General features: G+C 39.2%; 1 protein-coding gene across 6 annotated transcripts in view; it reads right to left on the minus strand.

Annotated features, from left to right (window-relative positions):
* Window positions 1-26,616, minus strand: part of LOC145434981 (cytosolic phospholipase A2-like) — a 96,464-nt gene that overhangs the window by 38,435 nt on the left and 31,413 nt on the right. For 5 of the 6 annotated variants that reach the window (XR_013913659.1, XM_080312218.1, XM_080312217.1 and 2 more), the window contains exons 2-12: window positions 18,530-18,573; window positions 18,389-18,470; window positions 11,429-11,586; window positions 7,310-7,423; window positions 6,915-6,952; window positions 5,797-5,929; window positions 4,569-4,705; window positions 3,791-4,016; window positions 2,853-2,970; window positions 1,969-2,105; window positions 1,800-1,908 (exon numbers count right to left, since the gene is read on the minus strand). Coding sequence is in view for 5 of the 6 variants with exons in the window: in XM_080312218.1 (XP_080168344.1) it covers window positions 1,800-1,908; window positions 1,969-2,105; window positions 2,853-2,970; window positions 3,791-4,016; window positions 4,569-4,705; window positions 5,797-5,929; window positions 6,915-6,952; window positions 7,310-7,423; window positions 11,429-11,586; window positions 18,389-18,470; window positions 18,530-18,573 (1,296 nt within the window). In the remaining variant the exon portion in view is untranslated. Of the gene's footprint in view, window positions 1-1,799; window positions 1,909-1,968; window positions 2,106-2,852; window positions 2,971-3,790; window positions 4,017-4,568; window positions 4,706-5,796; window positions 5,930-6,914; window positions 6,953-7,309; window positions 7,424-11,428; window positions 11,587-18,388; window positions 18,471-18,529; window positions 18,574-23,097; window positions 25,369-26,616 lie in introns of those variants that run through there. The other variant, XM_080312219.1, reaches the window with a different exon arrangement.

Below are 26,616 nucleotides of genomic sequence, written 5' to 3' on the forward strand. Positions count from 1 at the left end.
TTGGTTTCTATGATACAATGAGCATATCAAATCAAGATAGATCCAGTACGCCGGTACGCCGGCTAGATCTTTTACATTAGACAACGATGAAGTCTTCTTTATTTCAATTTCACTGATTGTTTGAATAAGCATCATTCGCTGACTCCCAAAATGTGGCGTATTTCGTTCTCGATGTTGTGTTATTGCGGGTCATGCTCACAGCAGAGAGTCACTATAAATATTCACAAACGGGAAGCTGCATATTTCGAGCGAAATTTTGTAACAAAGAAAGCGAAATATTTGAGTTTGTCAAGGTTCATGCTCGTTTAGTGTTGATTATTTTTATGCTGCCAGCGCCATGCATAGAGTTGTCCGAAGTTGAAATGCAAAGAATTTCAAGCAAAGATGTTATAATGACATGAAAAATTGTAATATATTAAAAAGGTTCACAGTCCAGAACCTACCAAGGTTCGTTTGTGAGCGTGAACCTTTAAATTTCTGAGGTTCACACACAGAACGTGAACCTCACACGTTCACACCATCCGTACTGGTGATATCCTACAAAAGTCAGATGTTTGACTATTTAATCTCATAGGATTATTTCAACGAGCTAGTACGAAGAACGGCGCCCGGGATGATCTCCGAATTTCGAATACAATACCGATATCGTCGATGTTGTCTGCCGATATCAAAATGCGAGATATTCTCACTTACTAGAACCTCAAGCTGAGGTACTAATTTGAAATATTATACAACCATTATGAACTTCATTTACTACCAATAAATCTCCAGCTTTGTACACATAAACATAGGCTAGTTCTCAATGTCCAACAGGCGCATACAATGCTTACAGCAATAAATATCAAACAATCGTTAGTCAGCGATGCTGCACTCAGGTAGAACTAGAATCGCGCCCAAAATTTGAACTCGATTACAAGCAGATGCAGCAATTTCAAAGACATTTCAAAATTTACCTCAGGTAGAAGTGGAAAATGGAGATAAGAACGTGCTCAAGTAATTATGATGGGCAGGTTGTGTTGATGGGTCTCATACTAGTAGCAATTTATCGGAATCGACCAATTTGGAAACTGCAGGGTGCATATTCGTGACTACCGCAGAATGACCAATGATATTTCGAATCGGTGTAATTAACGAAAATGCATCAGTCACGCGAGGTCTACCACCAGTTTTCATTACAATTTCACTAACAAGACAACAGTAATGACTAGGGCAAGTTTTTGCAACTTCTGCAGCTTAATTTTACAGCTTCCGGCAGCTTCCTAAATACTAGTAAGATATGTAGAATGCTGTTTTAAGCTGTTTGAAGGAATCTTTTAGTGTAACTTTTTGCAACTTTTGTCCATTTGTTTCATGCAACCTTTTGCAACATTTTGCAACTTTTTCGATTTTTCATGAAAGTATTTTCGATGTTGGTGAAATACACGTCCAAATTCGACTGAAACACCGTAAATTAGCACTGAAGTAACGCTTTTACGGGTATTTCGGGAGCTGGGCCGGAAAATTGACCTTTTTTTTAGACAATCTGGGAGGTTGACCTTTTTTTTTCCAGTCAACCGAGCAAAATGTGGTCAAAATGCAACTTCTGCAACTTTTTCAAAAATAAATGCAACTTTCCACGGATTTAACTTAACTGCAACAAAAACTTGCCCTAGTAATGACGAGTCAATATGGTAGATGAAGAGACGGATAGTTTGTCGATGTCGATAGATATGTGTTCATGCTTTAAGTATAATAATCTCAGCAACATAACAATTTGGACATCTGAAGGTTATCATAACAACTTTTGCAGAGTCACATACCCATTTCATTGGTTAGATCTTCTCTGACGTCATTAGATTTCGTAGATGAAGACTTGTTTTTCTCCACCAATCTATTAAATAAGATGGAGAATGCGCTGCCCCAGATTCCCTGAAATATAACACGCATTATTCTTTCCCGCACTTCAGCGACATATGCCTTGAGTGTTACCTGCAAGAAATGTAGGGGACTTTCATCGAACTTTCGCACCATCAGACCCTTGAAGAACTTGCTTCCGAACTCCTCGGTTTTCAAAAATGTACCGTACTTCGCGATTCCGATTTCGTAAGGAGTGAATTCAACCCAGTCTGTCAGATCAATGGCAAATGAGTCGGGATGTAATTCGGCTGGTAACATTCAAGCCTATATAGTGAGATGTATAACTTTCCGACTAAACATTAGACTTCCTGTTACGTAACCATTACTGACCATCTGTCTAACTACATTTAATCATAATTCTGAATAGCCGTTATGACGCGACATGCGCATCAATGATCACAGTCAGGATATAACACAGGGGCGGGCAACTTCTCCGGTCGGCGGGCCGGATATGGGAAAATGAAACACTTGGCGGGCAGGATTACAGAATATATACATTAATCGCTTATTTATCCACTCATACAAAGAATAAATCGTATTTAATGTAAACTTTAAGTTTGAAGCCTAGAGACCAAAAACAGTATTTAAAGAATTTATTAACAGTAGCTGTTGAAGTCAATCACACTGTGGTCGGTCAGAGTTGTCAACGAGTTCTTTGAACTCTAGCTGCATGTTGTATGTTGAACCCTTAGTAAAGTCTGCAAATGAACATCAGTTATATTGGAACACAGCCTTGTCTCGTTAATGTTCATGGTCGAAAATATATGTCGGCTACACCAGAACAGAGCAAGTAGTTTCATGTCCATTGTCCATCTTTCTCAGGTTGGTAAACTGAGAATCATTCTATGACGCATAAAATTTGTCAATACTTTTAGAATGGAATTTCACTTTCAGAGTAGAAACTCTCTGTTGCCCGTCCCTGATTTAACATGATATCCGTAATGATGATATTTTACCGTGGAAAGTCATCGCTGACATGTTGGATCTGACATGCAGGCAAGTGAACAGTGGCATTGGTACGGACGCATCCTTGATTTTTTCTTGCATATCCGACAGTTTTCTTTGCTCCATTTTCTAGACGATCATGTTGAGGAAAGTCATTGTAAAGAGCGCAGTGGTCATTTAATATATTGTAACATATCTAATCTACTGCATACCGCAAGTATAGACAGGGGATATTTGACGAGGTTCTAATGACGATGACGATCATAAACGTTATGCAAACGTATCTCCAAACTCCTCTTTACTTTATAAAGTTGAAATGGTAGAAAGTGAATAGCTTTGCATAAAAATTGTGGAAATGTAGTCCATAAACATAGTTACTTGTGTCAAGTGCAAGTCGGTAAACCTACTTGAGTACTCCGAAAAAGTAAAAGCATTCCGTTAATGACCATTGAGCACATCTGATATTGATTACTGCAGGGAACAATGATTCGAGAACTTGGATCTGAATCAAGTATTGATTCTATTGAGATGCTATTTTTCGATTGCTGAAATCATAGTTCTTTGCCACTGGTAGTTGATTTATCAACGACATTTTCAGTTTCAATAGTATTTTCCACTGTGAAAGCTTTGGAACATCGATTAGTCGTATCCCAACACACGAAACACGCAGTAGCCTACACAGCATTATCACAAAATACAATGAAATTGGGATCGTCGAGAAAATATCAAATCATATTCAATGTGATGTAGAAAGGGCCTTACATTCTTTGTGGCAGCATAAAAGGTAGCCTACACATCGAACTTACCACATATTCATAGTGTTATGACGTCATAACCAGTGATACTCGAATAGGGGACTCGACAACTCGAAGTCAAACACTCGATTCAGAATTGATTCACCCCGGTACTCGATTTTGCCCAGCCGTAGTCTTGGCCGATATGATCTCACCTCTTTTCCCAGCAATGTTTGTCCGATTAGCATTCCGAAGAAGTCGGTGAACGTGACCGGCTGTCCTTGTTTCCTTTTCTGCCGCAATCTACTGCTGTATCTCATCAGCAGCTCCGGTCTGAGCAGCCAGAAAGGACTGGTGGCGATGTTGGATCTGATCTCGTTGTTAGCGGGATCGGGACCTTTCTCGGGAAAGTCTTCGTGCGAGTAGAGGGTGCTGAGGTACCTAGAGAGGGTTTGAGTGCTTAGATCGGATAGAGTGCTTAGTGCTTACGAGAATTTGTGTTTCTTCATCCCTGTTATATAATACGGTTTGCAGACTATCCACTCGTAATATGAATGTACTGTAATCGGCGCTAGCGATGTCTTACATAAGCCTACAACGAAAGCGGGCTGTGCGAGAAGTCACCATTCGATCCAGAGGAGGTCAATAACGAAATACCTCCACTTTTCGGAGCACTTAAAAACACTTTGCTTACTTGCGCTGTTTGCTTGAGTGGCTATATGTTTTAGACCACCCTCAATTCTGCCTATTAGTTTTACGGGCAAAACTATCGGCTTTTGGGTATTGAAAAGTCGAAAAGCAGGAAGTAGATTAATGATTAATTTATAACAATTTGAATGGTGAAATAGTTGTAATATGCGTGTGGACTAGCCCCTGTATCACTTTAACTGAACGTTCAAATCGTTGCTGAAAACATTTGAAAACGCACAACGCAAGACTTGATCAACCGTTTCTCAAATTCAATCACGTGATGAGTAATTTACGTGTGCATACCAGCTGGAACCGGACAGTCCACTAATGTATGTGGCGCATTTCAGAATGCCGGAATCGTGCAAGGCTTTGATCGCTCCGGAATACCCTGTCATCGCCCGAAAACCACCTCCTGAGCCGAGGATAGCGATGGTCGGGGTCTGAAAGTACAAAGGTTAGTTAGACGGAGTTTTAAAAAGATTCGAATCGCTTGTCCAACAACACTACATTATCAATTGCAAACTGAATAGAAAATCTAGTATGCAATTTTCAAATAAGTAAATAAGTTAATCTCAATCAGTGGTTCGCAAACTGTGGTACGCGTACGCATGTCAAGTGGTAAGTGAGTAACTTTAGCGAGCCTAGCACCTTATGGATGTATGTATTGAAAATAAAATATGTAGATCATTTGCAAGAACTATACATAATAACAAATATATGAAATTCCTGAAATATTTTCTCGCGTTCGCGCGATTTGCTGTCTCGGGGATTATAAATTACGAAGACTCGCCGCAATTTCAAACGATTCCGTACCAAATCTTGACTTCGCAGCAAACCATTTGTGCCTAACTGATCACCGACTGTTTACTTGTGATCAAACGAGAACAGCGGTCTCCAGCACGTTCGAGTTAATCACCCCTGTTCCAGTAGATATAACGAACGAGGTGCTTCGCGGACTCAACAAAAAACCTCGAAATGATACGTGCATACAAAAAGTTTGGAAAGCACTGATCTAGGTTATACGCCTCTTTCCACTCGAGTTACATTCTCAACGAGAATTGAAGTTCCGATGCATTTTCCAGGTGCGAAAGCCATGGAATCTTAATTGGTCGCAACACAGCTTTTTGAAACATGTCGTACTAAGATATGCACTCTAGCTCAGGAAATGATATTTCCATGTATTTCGTGATCAACCCACATCATTTTCACACATTGAAATGAAGCAGGTATGATCGCAAAGCACAGAATTGTACTTGCAGCGTAGAACTGGCATTCATTTCTATGTGTTGAATGGCACAATTCACTTTCACACTATGTGGTATCATCATGAACTGTAATCTAATAGTCCAATGGACTAGATGCTTGATTAGGAATCAAATCAGTGAGATACTCTATATTGCGCAGCCAAAGCGATCATATTGCCTCTTACAGCTCGGATTGTTTCGCGACTCTCCCGTTCTAATACCGCTTGATGCTGCATATTGTTGAAGTAATGTATATTGTTCACTAGCGGATATGTGTAACTTTTCACCTCTCGTAGATTTCGCGGACCGGAAAAGCCCATTAATTCCTTCATAGCCTGGTTCACCACGCGTTTACGCATCGTTTTAAAGCTCTTTTCTTGGTCGCACAGCGCCAGGCTGCATCGGAGGTCCGATGACATTCTGCAGAGGATTAAAAGTATTGAAGTGAATCTACATGGGCGTTCTACACTATAAAATATTTACTCGATCAACTCTATATCGAAATGAGTTTCTGCAACCGTGGACGTAATTTAGGCACAAAATACACACTGATAGGCAACTATTGTCATATCGTTTTGAACTGATATGGCACTGAGATCCGAAGAGGATCACTGGTGTGTAACGGAGTGCTTTTAGTTTTTCCCATCACTGAAGTACGCTGTAACCTACATGCACTTTACTCAAGTCATTATGTTTTTGACTACTTCCACACCTACAGGTTATAGGCAAAACTACCAAGGTCATACCCTTTGGACTATTGTTACTATATATATTATATATCTGGATTATTCAATACAAAGTAGTTTTGGGATAAGGTTGCATGACTTTTATGGGGGTAATGGCCACAGAAGACCCGCGAGAAATATCCCGTTTCACGATGACTGAATACATTTTCGAGGATTCTACGCATTATAATCATTTCGCAATAATCCGGATAAATACATCTTGCTGTTTTGAAGGTAGCCATCCCGGATTAAGTACTGATAGAGGTATGCGACCCCTCTATCATCTCTACCTTACGAATTTTTTCACTTAGCTATTTTTCGCACCTTTCCTTTGTACTTCCACTTGAAATACTTTTCGCATGTTTCGGAAATGGCTACTTTTACTAGTAATCGAGTAAAAACCCTGAATAATTCAACCGCCTCTGAAAATTACGCTGTCAAATTACGATTGCCATGCCGTTTTTGACTGATATAGCACTGAGATATTACACGGTTCGTCTGACCTTATAGTTCGGGTTCGGGTTCATCGCGGTTCTAGTTCATAAAATGATCCTAATCAGACAAATCACCGGCACAAAATATTACGTTAGTTATTCATAATCCGGGTATTTGAGATTTGCTACTGTACACTGTACGTGGACGATATGTAAATGAATAAATCGGAATATTGAGATACTCACATCGGCTGTATTGAAAATTCGATATCAACTTGTGATGTCTAAAAAGAGAATGATACGAATCGTGATGATTAGTCACGAATATAAAACTGAAAATACAAGTCACCAAGCAAATCGGATTCTTTGTGATAGACCAGTGACACTTAAAGTAGGACTACAGATAAAGGCGAGTGTCGCATATCCATGGATGCGGCAGTTGCAGTTTGAGTATTTATCCAGCAATATGATGATATTACTTGGTAATTCCTTGACTTACATGGTATTACTTCCGTTACTTGTATACAATTTCGAAATATGAGAGGAGAGATCAAGTCCTGGTGCGGTTATAAGATCTGAGACCACTGGTTTTTAGAACGGCAGATCATGTTCACGGCCATCGGTAGTATCGAGTTGCTTACCTCAAAGAAATTGAATGTTTTCAGAAGCGTTCCTTCTTCCGGAACATTGCTAATATCGAACTCCACGGATCCGAGTGTTTCGTCCACCGAGTAATTTGAGTCCATCAAGGTAATCTGAACAGGACATAACAAACCATATCACTTCGGAGAAATTACAGGCAATTATGTCAGCATCAATACCATTGCATATGAAGCAAAAGTACATTATCTTATGCAGGCCTGGGCAAAGTGTGGCCCGCGAAGCTATTTTATGCGGCCCGCGAAAGGTTGTTTGGAATTCAAAACATAAAACTTGGCTGTAACCATAGGCTGTATCAAGTATCAACTCAACAGAAAATTCGTTTACTTTCAAGCCTGTTCATTAATCTGCCACGATTGCGCTGCCTACGTACATCGAATGCGTAATCCAGATTCAAAATAGAGGCAATGTGGCAAAGTATGAGTAGCAATTAAAGTTACAACAAATCACTTCTTTGTTGCCTTTGTCGCATTACGCATTATACGGTATGTGTTTAAAATTGTTACGTGCTACGTTTCCAAATCCCTAATTCGTAAAACAAGTCAATCAGTGCTCGCGATTACTATATGACTCATCATATCTACCACGGTCCATAAAGGATTAACGGGCATGCCGAAAAAGAAAGCCGAAAACTGAAATTCAAAGAAGGTTCAGACTTAAAACTTTCTAGCACTAAATATTTGTATATTGGAGTCAGGGGTGAACCTGTCCTATTAGTTTTTTCCGAGCATGTCGCCGATATCATGTATTTAATTAATGTCGGTCTTATGACAAAAGTACGAAACACTCGGTCAAGGGAGGGCGAAGTTCAGAAAAACGCAAGCTATTTAACGGGGCTATTTAAGCTGCACATTGCTAGGAAGTCAGTGACCAAGAAAATATGCTTTGTACTATTGCGCATACATTTCAGTGCAGTGGTTCTCGAAGTGGGGGACGTGAAAGCATCAGAAGAGAGGCGCGAAGCCGAAATTTAATGAAAAATTTTTCCGCGCTTCGCGCGATTTACTCCCAGATTACAGTTATTGCTCTGTGTATTGTCCGACTTTGATATTTCAGAATTCACTCATCAACAGCCATAAACTTCCATGCCATCAAACTATCCGTTGGGATTGCTAGCATTCTTGTTGCACTTTTTAATATTTTCTGATATCATGAAAAGGGGGCGCGAAATTTTTCACTAGCATAAAGGGAGACGAAAAGTTTGAGAACCACTGTGCTAATGTCCTAATATAGGCACGTGGATAGCGGTTTAAAGAGAGTTAAAAATGTATCATGTTTAACATAGTTTCGAATCATGACAGCAAACAGATTTTTTAATTAAATGTCAATTTCTCATTACCTGACATGAACACATTCACTGCGCAGCATGTATTAACAATGTAATTTCGAAATAAAATTAAAATACGCTGGAGAATATAACTAAAATGTTTCGCTTGGCCCGCCAACGTATTTTTTACTTCTCATTTGGCCCGTGGAGAAAAATAATTGCCCACCCCTGATCTTATGTGTGGACAGAATCACATACACTGCACTGTTTGCGAAAAAAAGTGTGTATTCACTAGAGTTGGAGCAATTGCAATTTGTAATTGAGCTGAATATAACGAAGTACATTTTTAATGTAATTGTATTTGTTTATTTGATAAAATTCTTGCTAATTACAATTTGAATTACAGTACATTGTTATCGAGACAAGACAAGCCCAAGGCTTATTTACATAGGTGTGCCATGCGTTCCTTGCTAACTTACACGCAGAGCTGTTTCCCATACTTCAGTAGCAACAGAAACCTTGATAAATTGAAATATAGTCTGAATCTTAATATTTCAAAAATGGGTGAACAGCAAATACACTCTTCCGAAACCCGCGCTGAAACATTTTCTACACCACTGTAAGAGTTTTTGACAAGTACTGAGGCTTGCTGCAACAATTGCAAAAAGAAATTCAAGTTTTCAATCAAGGCTTCATCAGACTTGATCACGCATTTGAAAATATATTCTCCCAATCTTACGGCCAATCTTAGCCAAATTTACTGGGGCCAGAAACCTTTCGCACCCTAATGTACATCCAATGCAATCCAACAGTTTTTAAGCAAGTGAAAATGTAAATGCGAGCCGAATTTGTAGTAATCTGTAGTTATCAGGAGCTTCTTTCCTTTTGCATTTATTTTAATAATATCAATAATATGATTAATCAATTACACGTTTAACAGCAATTGTAATTGTAATTTGAGTATGAAGTAATTTTTAGTATGAAGTAATTGTAATTGTAATGTAATTGAAAGATGCAAAGGAAAATTTGTAATTGAGCTGAATTAATGTAATTTATTCAACTCTGGTGTTCACACTAGTGCGGAGCGGATCGACAAATTCTCTTGTCCGGCCCCGATACGGTTGTTCAATTCTCTGGTCCGGCTCCGGCCGTATCAGGAAAAGTACTGATCTGGCTCCAATCCGGTCCGGCCAAAAATGAAAAAGTCCGGCCAGAAATCCGGCCCTACTCGGTACGGAGGTTCCGTGAATTGATAAATATGCCTCGTTTATGTTCACACTGGCTTGGAGGTTACTTACGTGTGGTTGGTTGGTAGTTATATAGTTATAAAAGTCATGCTTATCCATAAAGATTCTGGCCGGATCAAAAAAGTAGTGATCTGGCTCCGATCCGGCTCCCGCCGTAACAGAATAAGTACTGATCCGGCTCCGATCCGGTCCGGCCAAAATTGTAAAAATCCGGCCGGATATCCAATCCGGCTCCGGTCCATGCTCCGCACTAGTTCACACCCGTGCAGCACCCGTGACACACGATACCATAGCCTGCCTCAGACTTACACCACGGTATAAATAAAACACAACATTTTCACGTGGGGGCGGAGAAGGTATGCACGGAGGCAAGTAAGACTTATAACCTCGATATTATTTGAGATACGTTCTGTTTTCGGGTATCAACCTTCGGGTGTGAAAACACACTCGTTTTGCAAGGAGTGCAGGGGTGTGAAACCTTGTGGCAATTGGGTCAGATGTAAATAATGTGGCCGGACGAGAGATCGCACATAGACTTTCCAGGACTTGCAAGGCCCACCATATAACATGTCATAAGTAGGGCGATTTCTTTTGCCTAAAACCGAAGATTTTGACCCAACAAATAAAAATTGTGACATTTTTCAACTTTAAAAACTTAATTTTGAAAAAAAATTTGACCTCACGTATGCAAATTAGGTGTTTTCGCACATAATGCTAGAATTGTACTATCTATCTTAATTTCTGGTTGGAATTGTCTGTCCTTGCGAACTAGTTTGGCCTGAAAAAACTTTTTGACTGAAAAACTGACAGATTTTTATATGAAAAAACTTTATTTTGTAGAAATCTGGGCCTATGAAGAATTCCAGTAGGTACATCGTCATCACTTGTTATGGTAGAAATAGTTAAAATTTGTTGCAATAAAACGAAAGATACTTTCCTACATTCCCTGGTAGAAAGAGTCTATCCTTACTAAGTAGCTTGCCAAGAATGGAGAAAGAACGTTTAACAGCAGCAGTAGTTGGCTGACAACACTGAAGTCGTGAGTACACTGCTGGCTTCATTTTGACAATTTTGTCTACATCACAATTTTCCATCGTGCGCTTCTTATTATGAGAACCATGCAATGTCCAGGCAGTCTTGCTTCAGTTGCGGTACGGGCATAACACCATGTCAACCTATTTGTTTCATTCGACTGTTTATGATTCACAATGAGCAAACAATGGGCCGTCGACAACGGTAGGCTTATAAACTAGGCTACAAGCTGTGAAACTTCAAATGATATAAATGCAGGTTGCAAAGAAATTTTGACTTGGTAAACAATTTTGACAATTTCTTGACCTAACGCGACACTTTTGACTTATTTCGACGTGTCAAAATAATCGCCCTACTGGGAAACGATAATGGTGATATAAGTAAAAATCGATAAGTATAGGCTACTACGCATAGAAGACGTGAATGGGATCTGCGCAATCGCGCGAAACAAGAAGTGAAGTCTCGTTAACAATTGCTGCTAATATTCAGTACAATTTCCACACTTATTGTGAAATTGCGAGTCATCCATACATATCATAGAACAGCGAACATACCTCGGCTTTTATCTTTCCGGCTTTGGGGCGCGAGTCCATATAAAACTCTAACTCCTCATTCCACTCGGGATTGGGGTCGTTGTCGATGTACTTCGTGCTTTTCTTCCCATCCGGAGACTCCGGAATGTAGACCACGACATACGGGTCCGGCACGTCCACTGTGATAAGAAAATGTGCTTCAATTAATCTCGTATCGTAACCTTGAAATTCACTTGATCCAACTTTAACAGGCTAGGTGTTATAGTAAGCCCTAATAATTGCCTTGTGGACTATATCCATGGGATGCATCTACTAGACGCCAGCGGATATGGTATTGTTACCTGTTAACCTGAGCTGGCAACTTTTGAAAATTCTAGATACACACAAATGATTAATGACAGTACCGACAGAGTCTTCGAAAATAAATTTAGGCACCATGATACAGGAGAATATTTCACGGGGTTCTAATGACATTTTCACTCAAAAATGTGATCCAAAGTTATCCGGAAACTATTTTCTGCATTTCCCAATCGGAATTGTAAAAGTAAGAGGTACTGCCCTAAAAACTATTCAAGTAGGACTGGAAGTAGGCTTATTAACAAAAAGATAACTACTTTCGTAAAAGGCAAAGCGTGCTTCGGAACTCCGAAAAATCAGAAGCACATAGTTAGTGATGAGCTTGGGCAATGATTTTTTACCTAAAAATGGACGATTCTGCACTGAAAAATCTACATTTTGACATTTTTTGACATAAAAAAATCTAAATTTTGACAAAACTTTGTGCTCGAATATTTAAATTAGGCATTGTCGTGCATAACGTTAAAACGCAGTCAACCTTCGGATCCAGATTTGAGATATCGGCGTGAGCTTGTGAAAACTGCTGACCTATTTGGATACTAAAAGTTTCATTCGTCTTTAGGTGGGATGATCATCACGTCATGTCAACTTATTTGCTTCATTCGATTGTTCATGATTCACAACATGAGTAATGAGTAAGGCAATTTTTTGCAACTTTTGCAACTTTTTTTACAGCTTCCGGCAGCTTCCTAAATACTCGTAAGATATGTAGAATGCTGTTTCAAGGTGTTTGAAGGAATCTTATAGTGCAACTTTTTGCAACTTTTGTCCATTTTTTTCATGCAACTCTTTGCATAATTTTGCAACTTTCTCGATTTGTCATGAAAGTGTTTTCGATTCTGGTGAAATACACGGCCAAATTCAACTGAAACACCGTAAATCAGCACCGAAGTAAGGCTTTTACTGGTATTTCGGGAGCTGAGTCGGAAAATTGACCTTTTTTTATAGTCAATCTGTGAAGTTGACCTTATTTTTCTAATTTTTTAATCAATCTGGGAAGTTGACCTATTTTTTTTTTTAGTCAAAATAGCAAAATGTGGTCAAAATGCAACTTCTGCAACTTTTTTCACAAATAAATGCAACTTTCCACGGATTTAACTGCAACAAAAACTTGCCCTAGTAATGAGTATATAATGGGCATCTATAACCGTAAGATTATAAAATAGTCTACAAGGCGTAAAATGTCAAGTGATAAGTTCCCCGATGGTGAAACCTCAACGATACCATCGAAATGTAGTTTGCAAAAATGTTTCAATGTCAACAAATACAGGTTCTAACGCAAACAACCGTGATTTCAATTCAATCATAATACACAAAATTTCCGCTTTACTCATGGGCAGCCATTGTAATTTACAGTGTTTATGTATTGTAATCGAAAGAATTACTCAATATTCTCCCTTTATTTCACTAACTGTGCTTACGCATGTTGACGTGTGTCATGGAGTGAATATGCGAAATACCGTAATGTCCGTAAATGAGGTAACGGAAGTATATATATCGCGATATTAGATTATAATCTATTTTAGTGCAGAAATGTATACAATGGCTAGCAACAGGCAGTATCCATGAAATATCAGTCACAAAACAAGTGATTACGATTTTTTATCACCAACAATATGGGAGTATTCTTAAGCTGCGGCGCTTGTGGTATCCATTAAATCCATACCCATAAACAAACTATATTGCGCTATGATTTAGGAATATCTTTAATTTCATTGTGTTAAGCCTAACAGTATAAATCACTAGTAAACGGGACTGCTTGTGGTAACTCTCAAGTGTTCTGCATCATAAATTACATGGTGACAAACAAGAATGGTACAGCAATATCGATCAATTCTAATGACGCTGGTCCCCACAATGATTGCTTAAGATTGTGTTTGGGGCTTTTGCAGTACTTTTCCGGCCCTGCATTTTTTACTTTCACTTAAAATAGCAGTTTGGACATAAAATCTTGGAAATTACAACTCCAACTTATAATTGAGTAGAAATTCATGGCATCTCTTATAGTTCTACGTGAGTAGCAGCGCTAACCACTTCACCGTCTCTGGTGAATAGTAATATAATACTACTGCAAATCAGAAGCTGCCTTGAAGTTTAAAGGTTATTTTATTCGAAACTTTTAATCGTACCAAATACAAACACGAACTCTCGAAATCATTTCAGAAATACTAGGTATGGTGTTAACGTGAGGTTCATGTTCGCGTTCTGTGTGTGAACCTCGGAAATTTAAAGGTTCACGTTCACAAACGAACCTTGGTAGGTTCTGCACTGTGAAACTTTATCATATATTACAATGTTTACTTCATTATAACATCTTTGGTTGAAATTTATTGCATTTCACCTACGGACCACTCTACCCATGACGCTGGCAGCATACAAAATCATCACTAAACGAGCGTGCATCTTGACAATCTCAAAAATTTTACTTGCTTCGTTACAAAAGTTTGCTCGAAATATCCTGCTTGCCGTTTGTAAATATTTAGTGACTTTCTGCTGTGAGCTTGACCCACAATCACACAACATCAAGAGTGAGATACACTCCATATAGTCAGCGAACGATGCTTATTTAACCAATCAATGGAATTGATATCGTTGTCTGTAAATAATCTGTGCACGGGGACAATCTCGACTTCATAGGTTTATTGTATCATGAAAACAAAATCTGTGCGATTGGGGTATTGGCTACTGCTATACAACTTGTTAATGGGCTAATATCGGTAGCAATAGCAAGTCACCCGTTTTACACGGTGCTCAATATCAACATCGCAATACTCAGACTCTGAATACAATGTCCGCTATATCATTTGATTGTCACAGTTGATACATTTTGCGACGTTTAAACTCAATAGGTACTTCAGCATTGTGGCATTATGTGGCCCGAGTCATCACCAGGTAGTTGGTATCGTGTACATTAATATAGGCTATCACTTTACTGTAAAGCAGGGTCAGAATTAGCCATATGACGTCACGTGACGTCATGAAGTTCACGTTCGCGTTCACACAGAACCTTTCAAAAAGGTTTACATTCACACGAACCTGAACCTTTCAGAAGTTTACATCATCCCTAAAAAATACCACTAAAAAGTTGCTATTTCTCGTTATCCCAGTAGCAGAAAAAAACAAGGGTATATTTGGTGGAACCATCCTGTTGTCTCCCCATTTTAATTTTCATGTCTCGGTCAGATATTCTCTCCTGCCATTATCGCTGTACCTCAGTGTTTAGAGCACATTCTTAATGCCTTCATGCACCTATTTGAGTGTCGCAGAATGTCCTAAATGTCCTATTGGAATCGATTCATATTCAATTCCATTGTGAAGTAACATGGACATCAGCCAGGTTTCGTTTTAAGCTGTCGACAACAGACTCCCCTCATCACGTATTTAGCTATGCAAATGAGTAACCCGAACCTCATGGCAAGAACCCGAAGATCTTATACATTTACAGGAAAATTAGTTCCGCTTTATTCGATTCCGATAAACAGATATATCATGGCCGGAGTATAATTAGCATGTTATGCACACGCGTTCAAGTTCGCACGATTAAGGATGATAAGCATAGGTTAAAACGTTTAGTTTATTTGAATAATCCAGGGATATATAAAACCTATGTATCCATAAAACCTATGCATAACAAGACATTCTTTTTTTAAATGTTTCAAAGCAAGCCGATATACGACCACTCATTTTGGTCATCTGCTAGAGCGCGCAGTTTTCGTTTACATTATATATAGTATATACGATTAATGTTATGTTGGTCGCTGAGGGCAGGGTGCTGCCACAAAACGTATTGACTAATGAAGTCTGTAGCGCCGATTTATAAGGATAAAGATGGTTACTAATCGATGACCTACCAAAGAAATATGAATGTGACGACATCTATTTTCAAAGGTCGAAAAGAGGCCGTAATTGAAAAGGAACTGCGGATTTTTGAATTAAAGTTTACCGAAAACTCCATCACTCTGTGCTTCAGCAGTAGTGGTTTCTTCAGGTGATGTCGATAGCAATATTTGGTTGGTTGCTATTATACGCTCACCGTAGCGTCACTAACGATAATCAAAGTTTGATCGATTTTTAAAATTGGGCAAAATTCACAGCGAAACGACCTAACGTGCTAGAGCGCATTGAGATAGAAATCGAATTCAGCAATCAAACTGCAGCCTGAATCAATCGTCCAAAGTTCATGGCGCAAATTTCGTGACTGTTTTTCCAGACCAGCTAGTCAGACATATAACCAACGAATGGTTACGTAATAAACATGTACTGGATATTCTGCCAAGGTGTCATGAAAAGGTTTAGTCATCCGGAATGCTGCTTGCAAATAATTAGTACTTGGCCAGCATGCGGTTATCTGCAAGTTGCTAGAGCCGGTTGCGACTTTATGAATCAGCAGGGACGAACACCGGTTCGATTCATTGCAGCATTGATTTGACATAGCTGTTCTGGACATACGCTACCATTTCCCAGGCATATTCAAAACGAGATCTGTTCAACTTCGTAACTAATGTTCAAACGCTGCGTCCTTGTCATTCCCACACTGAATTTGCGACACGAAATCAACATAATGAATGAATGTATAGACGGAAACGTGGCTTGAACATCAAATAATACGCAATGCCGATTTTGCTCAAGAGTAAGCAATAAGTTATAGTCAGATGTGGTGAAATTATTTTGCGTTTGTACTCAAATAAAGGTATATTTCTACTTAAATTCAGGTCGCAGTAGTAATGTTCAAGGCTTGTCAAAAATAATTTGGAAGTACAAAATGACGATGACAAAAGTAATTAGAATAGCTTCTCGGATGTACAGAACTTCGATAAACAATTGAATAGTATATTCATATCGAAATGAATCCGAATATTTTCGGCTGACACTCGTCAGGGGTAATCGTCAGCAACTAGTAGAGAATTTGGAAGAACATTGTACGATACGGTTGCTGATATACGATGTTCTTTCCAATTCTAAACTAGTTTCTGACGATTACCCCTGACGAGTGTCAGCCGAAAGTATTCGGGTTCGTTTCAATATGAATATTCAAAAGTATACTTATATTAGGTGGGTTTTACACGTAAATCGCATGCTTTTAGCAACAGTTAATCGGAAGTAGCTATACTTGCGAAATTGTGAAATGCATATTCGCAACTAACGCGAATAGACTAACTACAAATAGGTGCAGTTATCGGAATATTATTCAGTCCCCATGATACAGGCGGTATTGCGTCCAGTTGACGTGACCCATATATGTGACTGAGTCATCTCCCTAAACCACTTTCCACTTTACAAACTCCAAAGTGTAAAAAGAAATCTTTCGGACAGAAAAAATAAGTTGAAAGTGTAAGCAGTCCATAATCTTACCCATAAACAGGTCCAACCTACTTGGGCACTCCATAAAACTAGATGATACTCTCAGAGGTACAGAACTACAGTATACAATTGAATATTATATTGATATTGAAATAAAGCCGAACATTCTAGGCCACGGGTGTCAAACATACGACCCGTCAGACGATTTCATCCGGTCCGCCAAGCAATTCTAAGTAGATTGAAAAATGCTTGTATTACTCAGCACATCTCTATCAAATGTTACATTAAATATTCCCACAAGACAAAAAAATGTCGAGTGTGATCATAAGCCACATTATTAGTATTACCATCCGACACCGGTGTTGTGATTTCACACTATAGTCGCAATTAGAAGCAAGACGCTGCATTTACACCTACTTCTGGGAATGCAATGAAGTGCGCATTGAGTTCAGAGTTTCATACAGAAATGGACCAACAACCAGTTGTATACAGAAACGAAATTGCACTGCCGTCGCACTGCCGTATCACTTTCAACGAGCCTGGTCTACAGAGCAACCCGAATTGTGATTTAATGAGAATGAACCAAATTCCAACGTCGCATTTACGGTTCAATTTCTTGTATTCCTCACAATTACACAGGACTAACGCCAGATTACGACTGAAATAACGCGGCATGGAGATATACCAACTGATATCGTCGTTGGAGCCACTGTTTGAGCGGTCTATCACTGTATTCAACTAGCTTATCGTCGTATTTTGTCAATTTCATTGGTTGTGAATAAATTTGTTGCTGAAATAGAACAACCATGACCCGAATATAATGTAATATACGATTATGTATATAGGTTTGATAATAAAGTATATTCAAGTGGAAAACGAGGGCATGGGTTTTGAGGTTATATTTTAGAATAATTTGACTGATTCGGCCCGCGACGCGACGAAATTGAGTTTGGCAACCCTGTTATAAGCTGACACTCGCCAAGATTACTCGTCAGCAACTATAGCAGTGATTGCAAAAGGACTTCGTATATCAACAGTGGTATCACCAAATACGATGTCACCGGCAAAGAATTCGGATAATCGAAGGGAACAGATGACGTAGGCTCAATTTCCTAATGTACCATTGTCAGATTATATACGAACACTCTGATGAAAGTTGACATGTAGCCGAAAATATTCGGGTATATTTCAATATGAATATGTCATTAAACTAGAAGTACCTATCTCGTTGATGAACGACCTAATTTCGTTACAGTGCCGCATCATTGCGTCAACGATTGCCTTCCTATGCCCTCAGAGTTGATGCAAAGTTCATGTACTTACTCATGTCCCCGAATCTCCCTTTCGTGATCTCTCTACCTCGTAAAACTCGAACGGTGAGCAAGAAGCAGGGGTCGTGCTCCACCTGGAAGGTTCAATAAGTAACGGTTTCGTACGCGCTCACAACACTACCAGCTGAATTACCTCAAAAAATTGAAAGGGGTCCGTCTTTTCGCCATTTCCGCGAACTGAAATATAAAACATTGAAAATATAAGTATGCAGAAACGTGCGGCATTGATTGATGATAATATATAGATGCTTGCGCGATTGCTCGACCTCGTCAGATAGGCAGAGCAGGCGTATTCACCATATTTCCACCATAGCGTAGAGTGCAAATCACGCCATTGACACTTTCCGGTACCAAATTTTACTCACGCGCCCATTCCAATGACTGAAAGCGAGTCAAACACACCGATTCATAAGGAGATACAACCCACGGGAGTAGCGGAGTCTGTTTACGTCAGGGTTGTCAAACTCAACTTGAATCGAGGGCCGGATTCGTGCCTTAAGAGCACTGGCGGGCCGGACCAGTCAAATGATTCGAAAATGTTACCTCAAAATTAATGCCCTTTATTTTTACTTGATACTCAATTATCAAGCCTATATACATGATAAAACGCTATATCACGAACCATAGGATTCTATTCTATCATCAGCACCTGATTCGCAAACAATGAAATTGGTCAAATTGCGATGATTGGCCGTTTGATTATAGTGTTATAGACTGACAATATACCTTTTTGCATATACCGGTTTCTAACTGACGTTTTAACTTTGGCAAATAATTACTTTTGTTCCATTCCCCATAAAACTGTGAACTCACTGTGTACTTTTTGCCGTCTCGGAATTGGGGGTCAACGGCAGCTACTTGTTGCTGATTGGGACTACAGTGTAACCGCAATTTCACTGTATGGTCATATTGTGGTATGTGGCCTATGAACACTGAACATACTCGACAGTGTGTGTATTGAGGAAATATTTAATGAAAGTATTTCGTACTAAAATATCTACGTTTGTTAGAAAGGTGCTGGATAATACACCCATTTTCAGAATCCCACCGCGGGGCGTATGTTTGACACCCCTGGTTTCCGTGCAACGTAAAGCGTTTAGCCGTTAACCTAATGTAACAATGCGATACAGGGAATGTACTGGAAAATATTCTAATTCACTGTGAATCATATTTAGTGCTATTCTACTCTCGTATGCGAATCAGTGAAAACGGGGGATTCATACTTTTACATTGGTTAATGTTTAAAGTAAAGTATTTTGACTACGCATTCGCCGCAGGAAATCCTCCAGTACAAAGTAACACATAAACAATTCAGCAACATGAAAACGTCGTGTCAGAGAATGTGTTAAGTCAGCCCGTCGACCGAGCGTGTACTGCGCTAAACAATAGTGTAATGGACTTCGTAGATCTACGCGTCTTCGGTTGCAGGCGTTGGAAACGATAACTATTAACCAACGAAAATAATCTAGTATGAAAGCCAATTCGTACAGATGAACACAGAAGTGCTATGTTTCTAATATTGTGCTATCACAATTCACGATTGAATTCACGATATCACAATTCACGATTGAAACGCGCCATCACGATTACAGCCAACTGCCGACACATTCAAAGATAATGCAATCATTATAACGACCGCGAAGATTTTGAAATATTTTGACGTCATCACATGTTACGTTAAAATATATCCACATCACAGCTTTATCGCTGACGATTTGTTGTCCCCACTCCTCACAACCAATTTTTGTTCTAGATGCGATTTATGCTGGCATGATATATATTGGCGGGTGAACGATGGTAAATTTACACAATTTGCGCCGCGTTCAAGTATATGACCATCCGAGAATAAGGCAAAATGAACACGAAATCCTTCCATAATGGATAGTGCTTCTCGTAATGCAACACAGGTATAGATGCAATGTACATAATTCGGATATTGTGAGCCGCTGTTACGAATAACGAGAAAGAACAGCCCGTTTATATATTCGATTTATATCGACAACAGATCCTTGTAATGAATTGATAATTTGTGCGTATCAAATTTTCAAATCTATATACGATTACGATTATCCTATGTTTGATCACGATATCCTAGCAGTGGAAAAAAAGTAGTTTACGATATAATATAGCAACGGTTTCTGGTTTACATATTCTCCAATCGGTATTTGAACCACGCCGTGAAATGTCGTGATAAGTATTCAATACGAAAATTCGATCGGTCTAGGTATGACGGAATATATAGTCTCTAATAATATATATTTTCGCGTTTCTCGAAGCGTAAAATTTTTACGTATATCATACAGACCAACGGACTGATAGCGAGTTCGACAATTTTACCTCAATACTGAATAAGCATAATTTTGTAGACTAACTTATGATTGAAAATGAATTATTTCGTCATCCGCCCGCTGGCACCACTGCAGGATGCTCGGGCACGCGCAATCTGAAAATACCACGATACCTATATGTGTTGTATACCCTCTACGTCAGCGGTTCTCAACCGGGGGTCCGCGGACCCCTAGGGGTCCGCGAAGCAATATCAGGGGGTCCGCGAGGCCTCTAAATTTTTACTATGGTTGATATTGTAATTTTTATTTTTTTTTATTTGAGAAAGCATGAGGCAGTTTCGCACAACAACTGCTAAAACCTCATGACTCATATCATCGTAATAATCGTCTGACATGAACTATCGCAGTGTGGAAATTCCTTTTCATTGCCAATTTTCCATTAACCTGCTGATACAAACTTATTGCTGTTTAGAGACGTTTTGTTGGGGTTTGTGGAAAAATAAATGTGGAGATAGTGACGTCAATCAGGGTGACTTCGTAATGTCTGCGAAACCTTCTCAATTTGAAGTTGTCAGTCTCATCAAATTATTGAACAGTCGTTCGAAATAAAAATTTCCAGATTATTTCCCTAATTTGTCCCAACGCAGGGATTGAAACCTCGCCACGAAATCCATTTTATCCTGTGATATATATAACCACTAATTGAACAGCTTCTTGGAGGTACAGAACTTCAATATACAATTGAATAGTGTATTCATATTGAAGTGAACCCGAATATTTTTGGCTGACACCCGTCATAAATCGGACAATGATATACCTGCTCCTAAAGCTCGGCTATCAGATTTGGTGCATTCTTATTGCGCATCCCCTATCGACAAGGCTGGTTTTTTGATGAACAAGGAGTGTTTCGTTGCTATCAAAGCATTACGCTCCAACCCTGAGATTCATATCACAAGTTATATTGGTATGCAGCCTTGTCTTGTTAATGTCAATTGTTCATGGTCGAAAATGTTTGCTCGTAAATATATATCTGTAAACCCGAACAGAACAAGTAGTTTCATGACAGTCTTTCTCAGGTTAGAAAACTTGGATCCATTCTTTGGCGCATAAAAATTGTCTATACTTTTAGATTAGGATTTTACCCTGACGGCAGAAACTCTCTGCGGGCCTATCAAAATGCCTAATCTAAAAGTATAGACAAATTCCGGCCCGCGGTCTGTTGCCCGTCTCTGCGCTAGATGATGGACGTGATATGTTCATAAAATATATGTTTCTTCATTTTGTTGCCATAAATGCTGCGATCACACCAAAAGTATCGGTGAAGTGTTATGCGTTAATATTGCATTAGCCCCCATCTATCTTTGCGGAAATGGTTGTCGGCACTCCTCGTTCATTTCAAAACGAAGACGCGGATTTTCAAGACACGACCACGTACTTCAAGAAATACAGCAGCAAAATTAGATTTGCAATAATAAAGGTCTACCAATTTCTACATAAATAGTATGATGTTATTTGCATGAAAAATCATTATTTTGCTATTCATCACAAGCCTACATGCAATTCATATTTGCACAAGACAGATATGAAGGTTGCACCATAATAGAGCTAAAATTGAACTAAAACTTGAGGGGGTCCGCGAGAGTCCATGACGGTCAAAAGGGGTCCGCGAAGCCAAAAAGGTTGAGAACCACTGCTCTACGTCCTGTCGTACACTACGGCCGTGACGCAAATCTGGAAATCCGATAATATGGTTTGATTGATAAATTATATGGTCGGAAAAAGTCAACTGAAATCTTTATGTCTAAATTCATTCTTAGTATTAGTAATATCGGTTTATTATATCGTGTTGGACAAAGATGAAATGTTATAAAATTGGAACATGTATGCTCGATAACAATCGTCAGTAAATATCACCCTCATTGTGAACGAAAATCGAGTATTCTGCCGATTTTCACAATAGTACACGGCGTTAGTCAGCTAACCGGCACTTTCAGGTACCAATTGGTGCTTCCACGTCCTCTTAATGAGTGAAAATGAGTCCAACACATCCATTATTGCAGATAAAAAGCCCAGGAATGTATAGTGCGTTATGCTTTCGAGTGTCTAACCATGAACTCCCAGAAAGGTTGTATACGAAAACATAACCAACTAAATATAAACCCATAGGCTATATCTCATCCAAGGGCCGATGTATTTGACTCAATTCGCCCATTGAAATACGTGGGAGGGCGCGATTTGGCATCTGAAAGTGCCGGTTACCTGATTTGCACCCCGCGCTATGGTGGAAATCTGTTCAATAAATCAATTATTTCACTTTCACCTAATAAGCTACTTATCAACGGATAACCATAAAATAAACATAGGAAACTGCAAAGCAATTTAATTTCAGTTTCCGTCACAGAAAAAAACTTACACCGGGTAAATTCTTTATCTTGAAACAGCGGAGATAAAAAACCGTCGCTGTCTGAATGTATAGTATCATCCGGTACATTGGCTAGGTTGTCCGGATATTTGAATGTTGTAGACGGAAAGCGTCTGACCGTCGTCATAACTCGGGAAACACGACTCAATGGTACTCAGTGTGCCTAATGGCGTATGTTACTCACAAAATCGTCAGTTATAAGCCTAGCATCTATTGAAGCAATGCATGAATTATCCGTCATGTTACCCGTACTATTGCAGATACAGTAACTAAATTTAATAGCGTAGCGCGGAATTGTTGATGAGTCAGTCGGTAAGTATCAATCTAAAACATAAAGCTAGCTAGTATTTTGTCGTCCCTCAATCGGCTCATACAGACGAATACCACCATATGCAAACAAATGTCATCATCAACAGCATTGTTGATACATAGTGAGACTAATTGGTCGATGAAATCATTAAATCAGGTATAAATTAGCATAGGTCTGACTAGGATCACGTACTGTGATATCAACGTTGACAAAATGTTTCCTCTTTTGATTACGTCATATGAAAATAACAACACAATTGAATTTTTGATAGGTTATTCTAAAAATTGGTAAATGATAAATGATGGGAGAGTTTAATTATTTCAAACGCGATCTTTATGATCATAATCTGCATCGCTTGATTTCATTTTATGCTCCACATATCTGCAATATTTATTTTCAATATTGCGAATATATTATGCACAAGCACATACCGTGCACAGTGCACGCACCGACCATGTTTACATATACCTGCCTTCATCCAATACACATTACACATACATTTACATATAGTTTGGATTTGAATACATCGCTATGATGTATCAGGCTGTTGTCGAAAAAAAATACATACTAAACAACATCTATAGTCAAGGACATCTGATAACTGGCAGATATTGCTTATTGATTCCTGCGATGCCGACATATCACCGTGATAGCACGGCCTATACTTGCGTGTGCTGGGCTTTAGTTAGCACACCGGTGATGCGAATCTGATGCATGAACCTCAAACAATTTGGAATGGATTGATCAGTGATACGAACTAGGTCTAACTGCAATCTGCAACCGGTTTATGTTGCGGCAGTGGACCACTACCATAACACCTGTCCTAAAACACATCATTGTTGCTAGTATCCCAAGCATCGCGAAACGTATACTTGTGTAATGTACGGTTAAAAGACAATTTTGATGTACCGTAATGTCTTCCGCCGCTAACGATTGGGTTTTCCCGGCCATTACTTCCATATGATAGCTTAGATTTATTTCGTTTCTTACCGTAATGATTTAGCTAACTTCGTGATCACATTGATTACCGTAACGAAGCAGGACTCTGATCAATGGAATGGTCGTCGTATCCCGAGGATGCGCGAAAATTACGTACATGCATAGGTAAATGGATATTTCAACAGATACTTTGATTGCTTAGATATCGTTATTGTCTTAGTGTCAAAGATCGTCAGATCACATCTGGACCGACTATCTTCATTTGTTATTGTAACACGATGTCAACTTTGCGATAGACAGTTATACACTATACAGCGATCGACGTGTCGAACACCACTGCACGAAAGCTGTTCACTAACATATGATATTGTCAAAACTATTCAAATACTCCTACAGTGCTGCATAGCATTCCGTCAAATCGGGACACGTAACTGATGATATAAATGATGAAAATATTCCGCCAATCTAATAACATCTACGAAATTGCGGCATCTTCTGGAGTGCTATTTAAACGCAGGATCAGAGTGAGGTGTCCTGTCTTGTCTAGTCTCGTCTACAGGCGCAAACAATGTGGATTATATGAGGGCCTGCATCGGTATTTATTCCAGACGACAAAGAGCATCAGACACGCACGCAAATACTATATAAAATAACTAGGTATTTCCTTCCCTAAATATTCTTCTCGACTCCTAAATACGTGATAGGGCTATTACGCAAATAGCTTTTAAACGCCGCGGATTCCTATGCTTTTCGAAAACAACACGATGTTGCTAATGTTGTAGTCGCATAGTTTGTCACGTGCGTATACAGGCACCATTGTCACAGCAGCAGAATTAATGCTGCAATACAATAGGGATTCAATGTGTACTCTTTCGAGAGGACTTGTCCTCTTTTTTCAACAAATGTGAAACGTCCTCCGAGGATATCCTTTTCGCAATTCGCCCTCTTTTAATAGCTATTATAGTTAGGCGATTGTATACAAAGACAACTGAAAATTGTCAAGATGTGTAGCAGGAAATTCAGACAGTCAATACATATCGCCGGTAGTGTCACTAAAAAAATGGTGAACTCCAACCGATTATACGCGGCAGGGGGTTATTCGGGAGTCGAGTCGGAAAAAATGACTTTTCAGCGAATCCAACAACATTAGCCGTAACATTTCCAAATCACCCGTTGTCAAAAATCCTATAATTCATATGATAGCAAGTAGATTGTGCATCAATTTGCATCTATGCAACCAAGGAATCCCATTTACTATCAGATGGCGCCAAATTTAATTTATTCACCAAAACATGCTTTGGGAGTCCGGCTTCTCAACCGTAGTTGTAACTATAAACCTAAGGCTAGGAAGAGCCTGAAAACGGACACTCCAAATGTTGCGTTGGGTCTGAGCTTGTATCCAATCAAGCCTAGATTCGATCTTGTCTAATATACAACTTCACTTTCGCATCAATAGTAAGTTGTAACTGTGAACAATGATCATTTGCCACTCGTTGGATTTTCATTCGCTTGATCGCATGTGGGTAGAACAATAAAACTAGCATTAAAAGTCGGCCGCGAACTGAAAAAGGTTGGTAAGCACTGGAGTAATAGTAAACTACATGTACGTAAATAGCTAAAGCAAGTACCGTGGTAGATCTCAATTTTACGACTAAAAATACATCCACCAGAATTGCGATGCTTTGCAGTCTGCTGTTAGCATCCGGTTTCCAGGTACACATCGAAGCCATTACTAAATCTGACTTTTGCAGCCTATTATTGCCTATCTGATCTACCGATCACAACGCTATCAAATTAACCGCGCTCGCGCAGCACACTGCCGTATGCTGTTATCACCTGGCAATGTAGCAGCGATCTTGTCACATATGGCATAGGAAATTCACTTTATTCGTTAGGAGAATAAGCGAGGCGAGTCATTGCACTTCTTCCGTGTGACAGTCAGAAATAGAAACTAGAAATCTTTGCTGCCACCGGGTTACCGCGCACACTAAACATAGCCGCTGCTGCAGAACTTCACACTAACACATTCGAACTCATGACCTATTTTTTTTTTACTCCGCGATAGAGTCAGTGCGATACCTGCCGAACAAGCTAATTTACAATGTACGTAATGACTAGGGCGATTTATTTTGACATGTCAAAATTTGTCAAAAAACTTTCAAAATTATAGCGTTATGTCAAAATTGTTCACAAAGTCAAAATGTCTTTGACGTCTGCATTTCGTTTGTATCGTAGATTCTAAAGTGTCGGTGAGCTTATCA

This window comes from Botryllus schlosseri, chromosome 3, assembly GCF_051294905.1.
Source record: "Botryllus schlosseri isolate E-star chromosome 3, Bs_hap1, whole genome shotgun sequence".
Taxonomy (NCBI): Eukaryota; Metazoa; Chordata; class Ascidiacea; order Stolidobranchia; family Styelidae; genus Botryllus; species Botryllus schlosseri.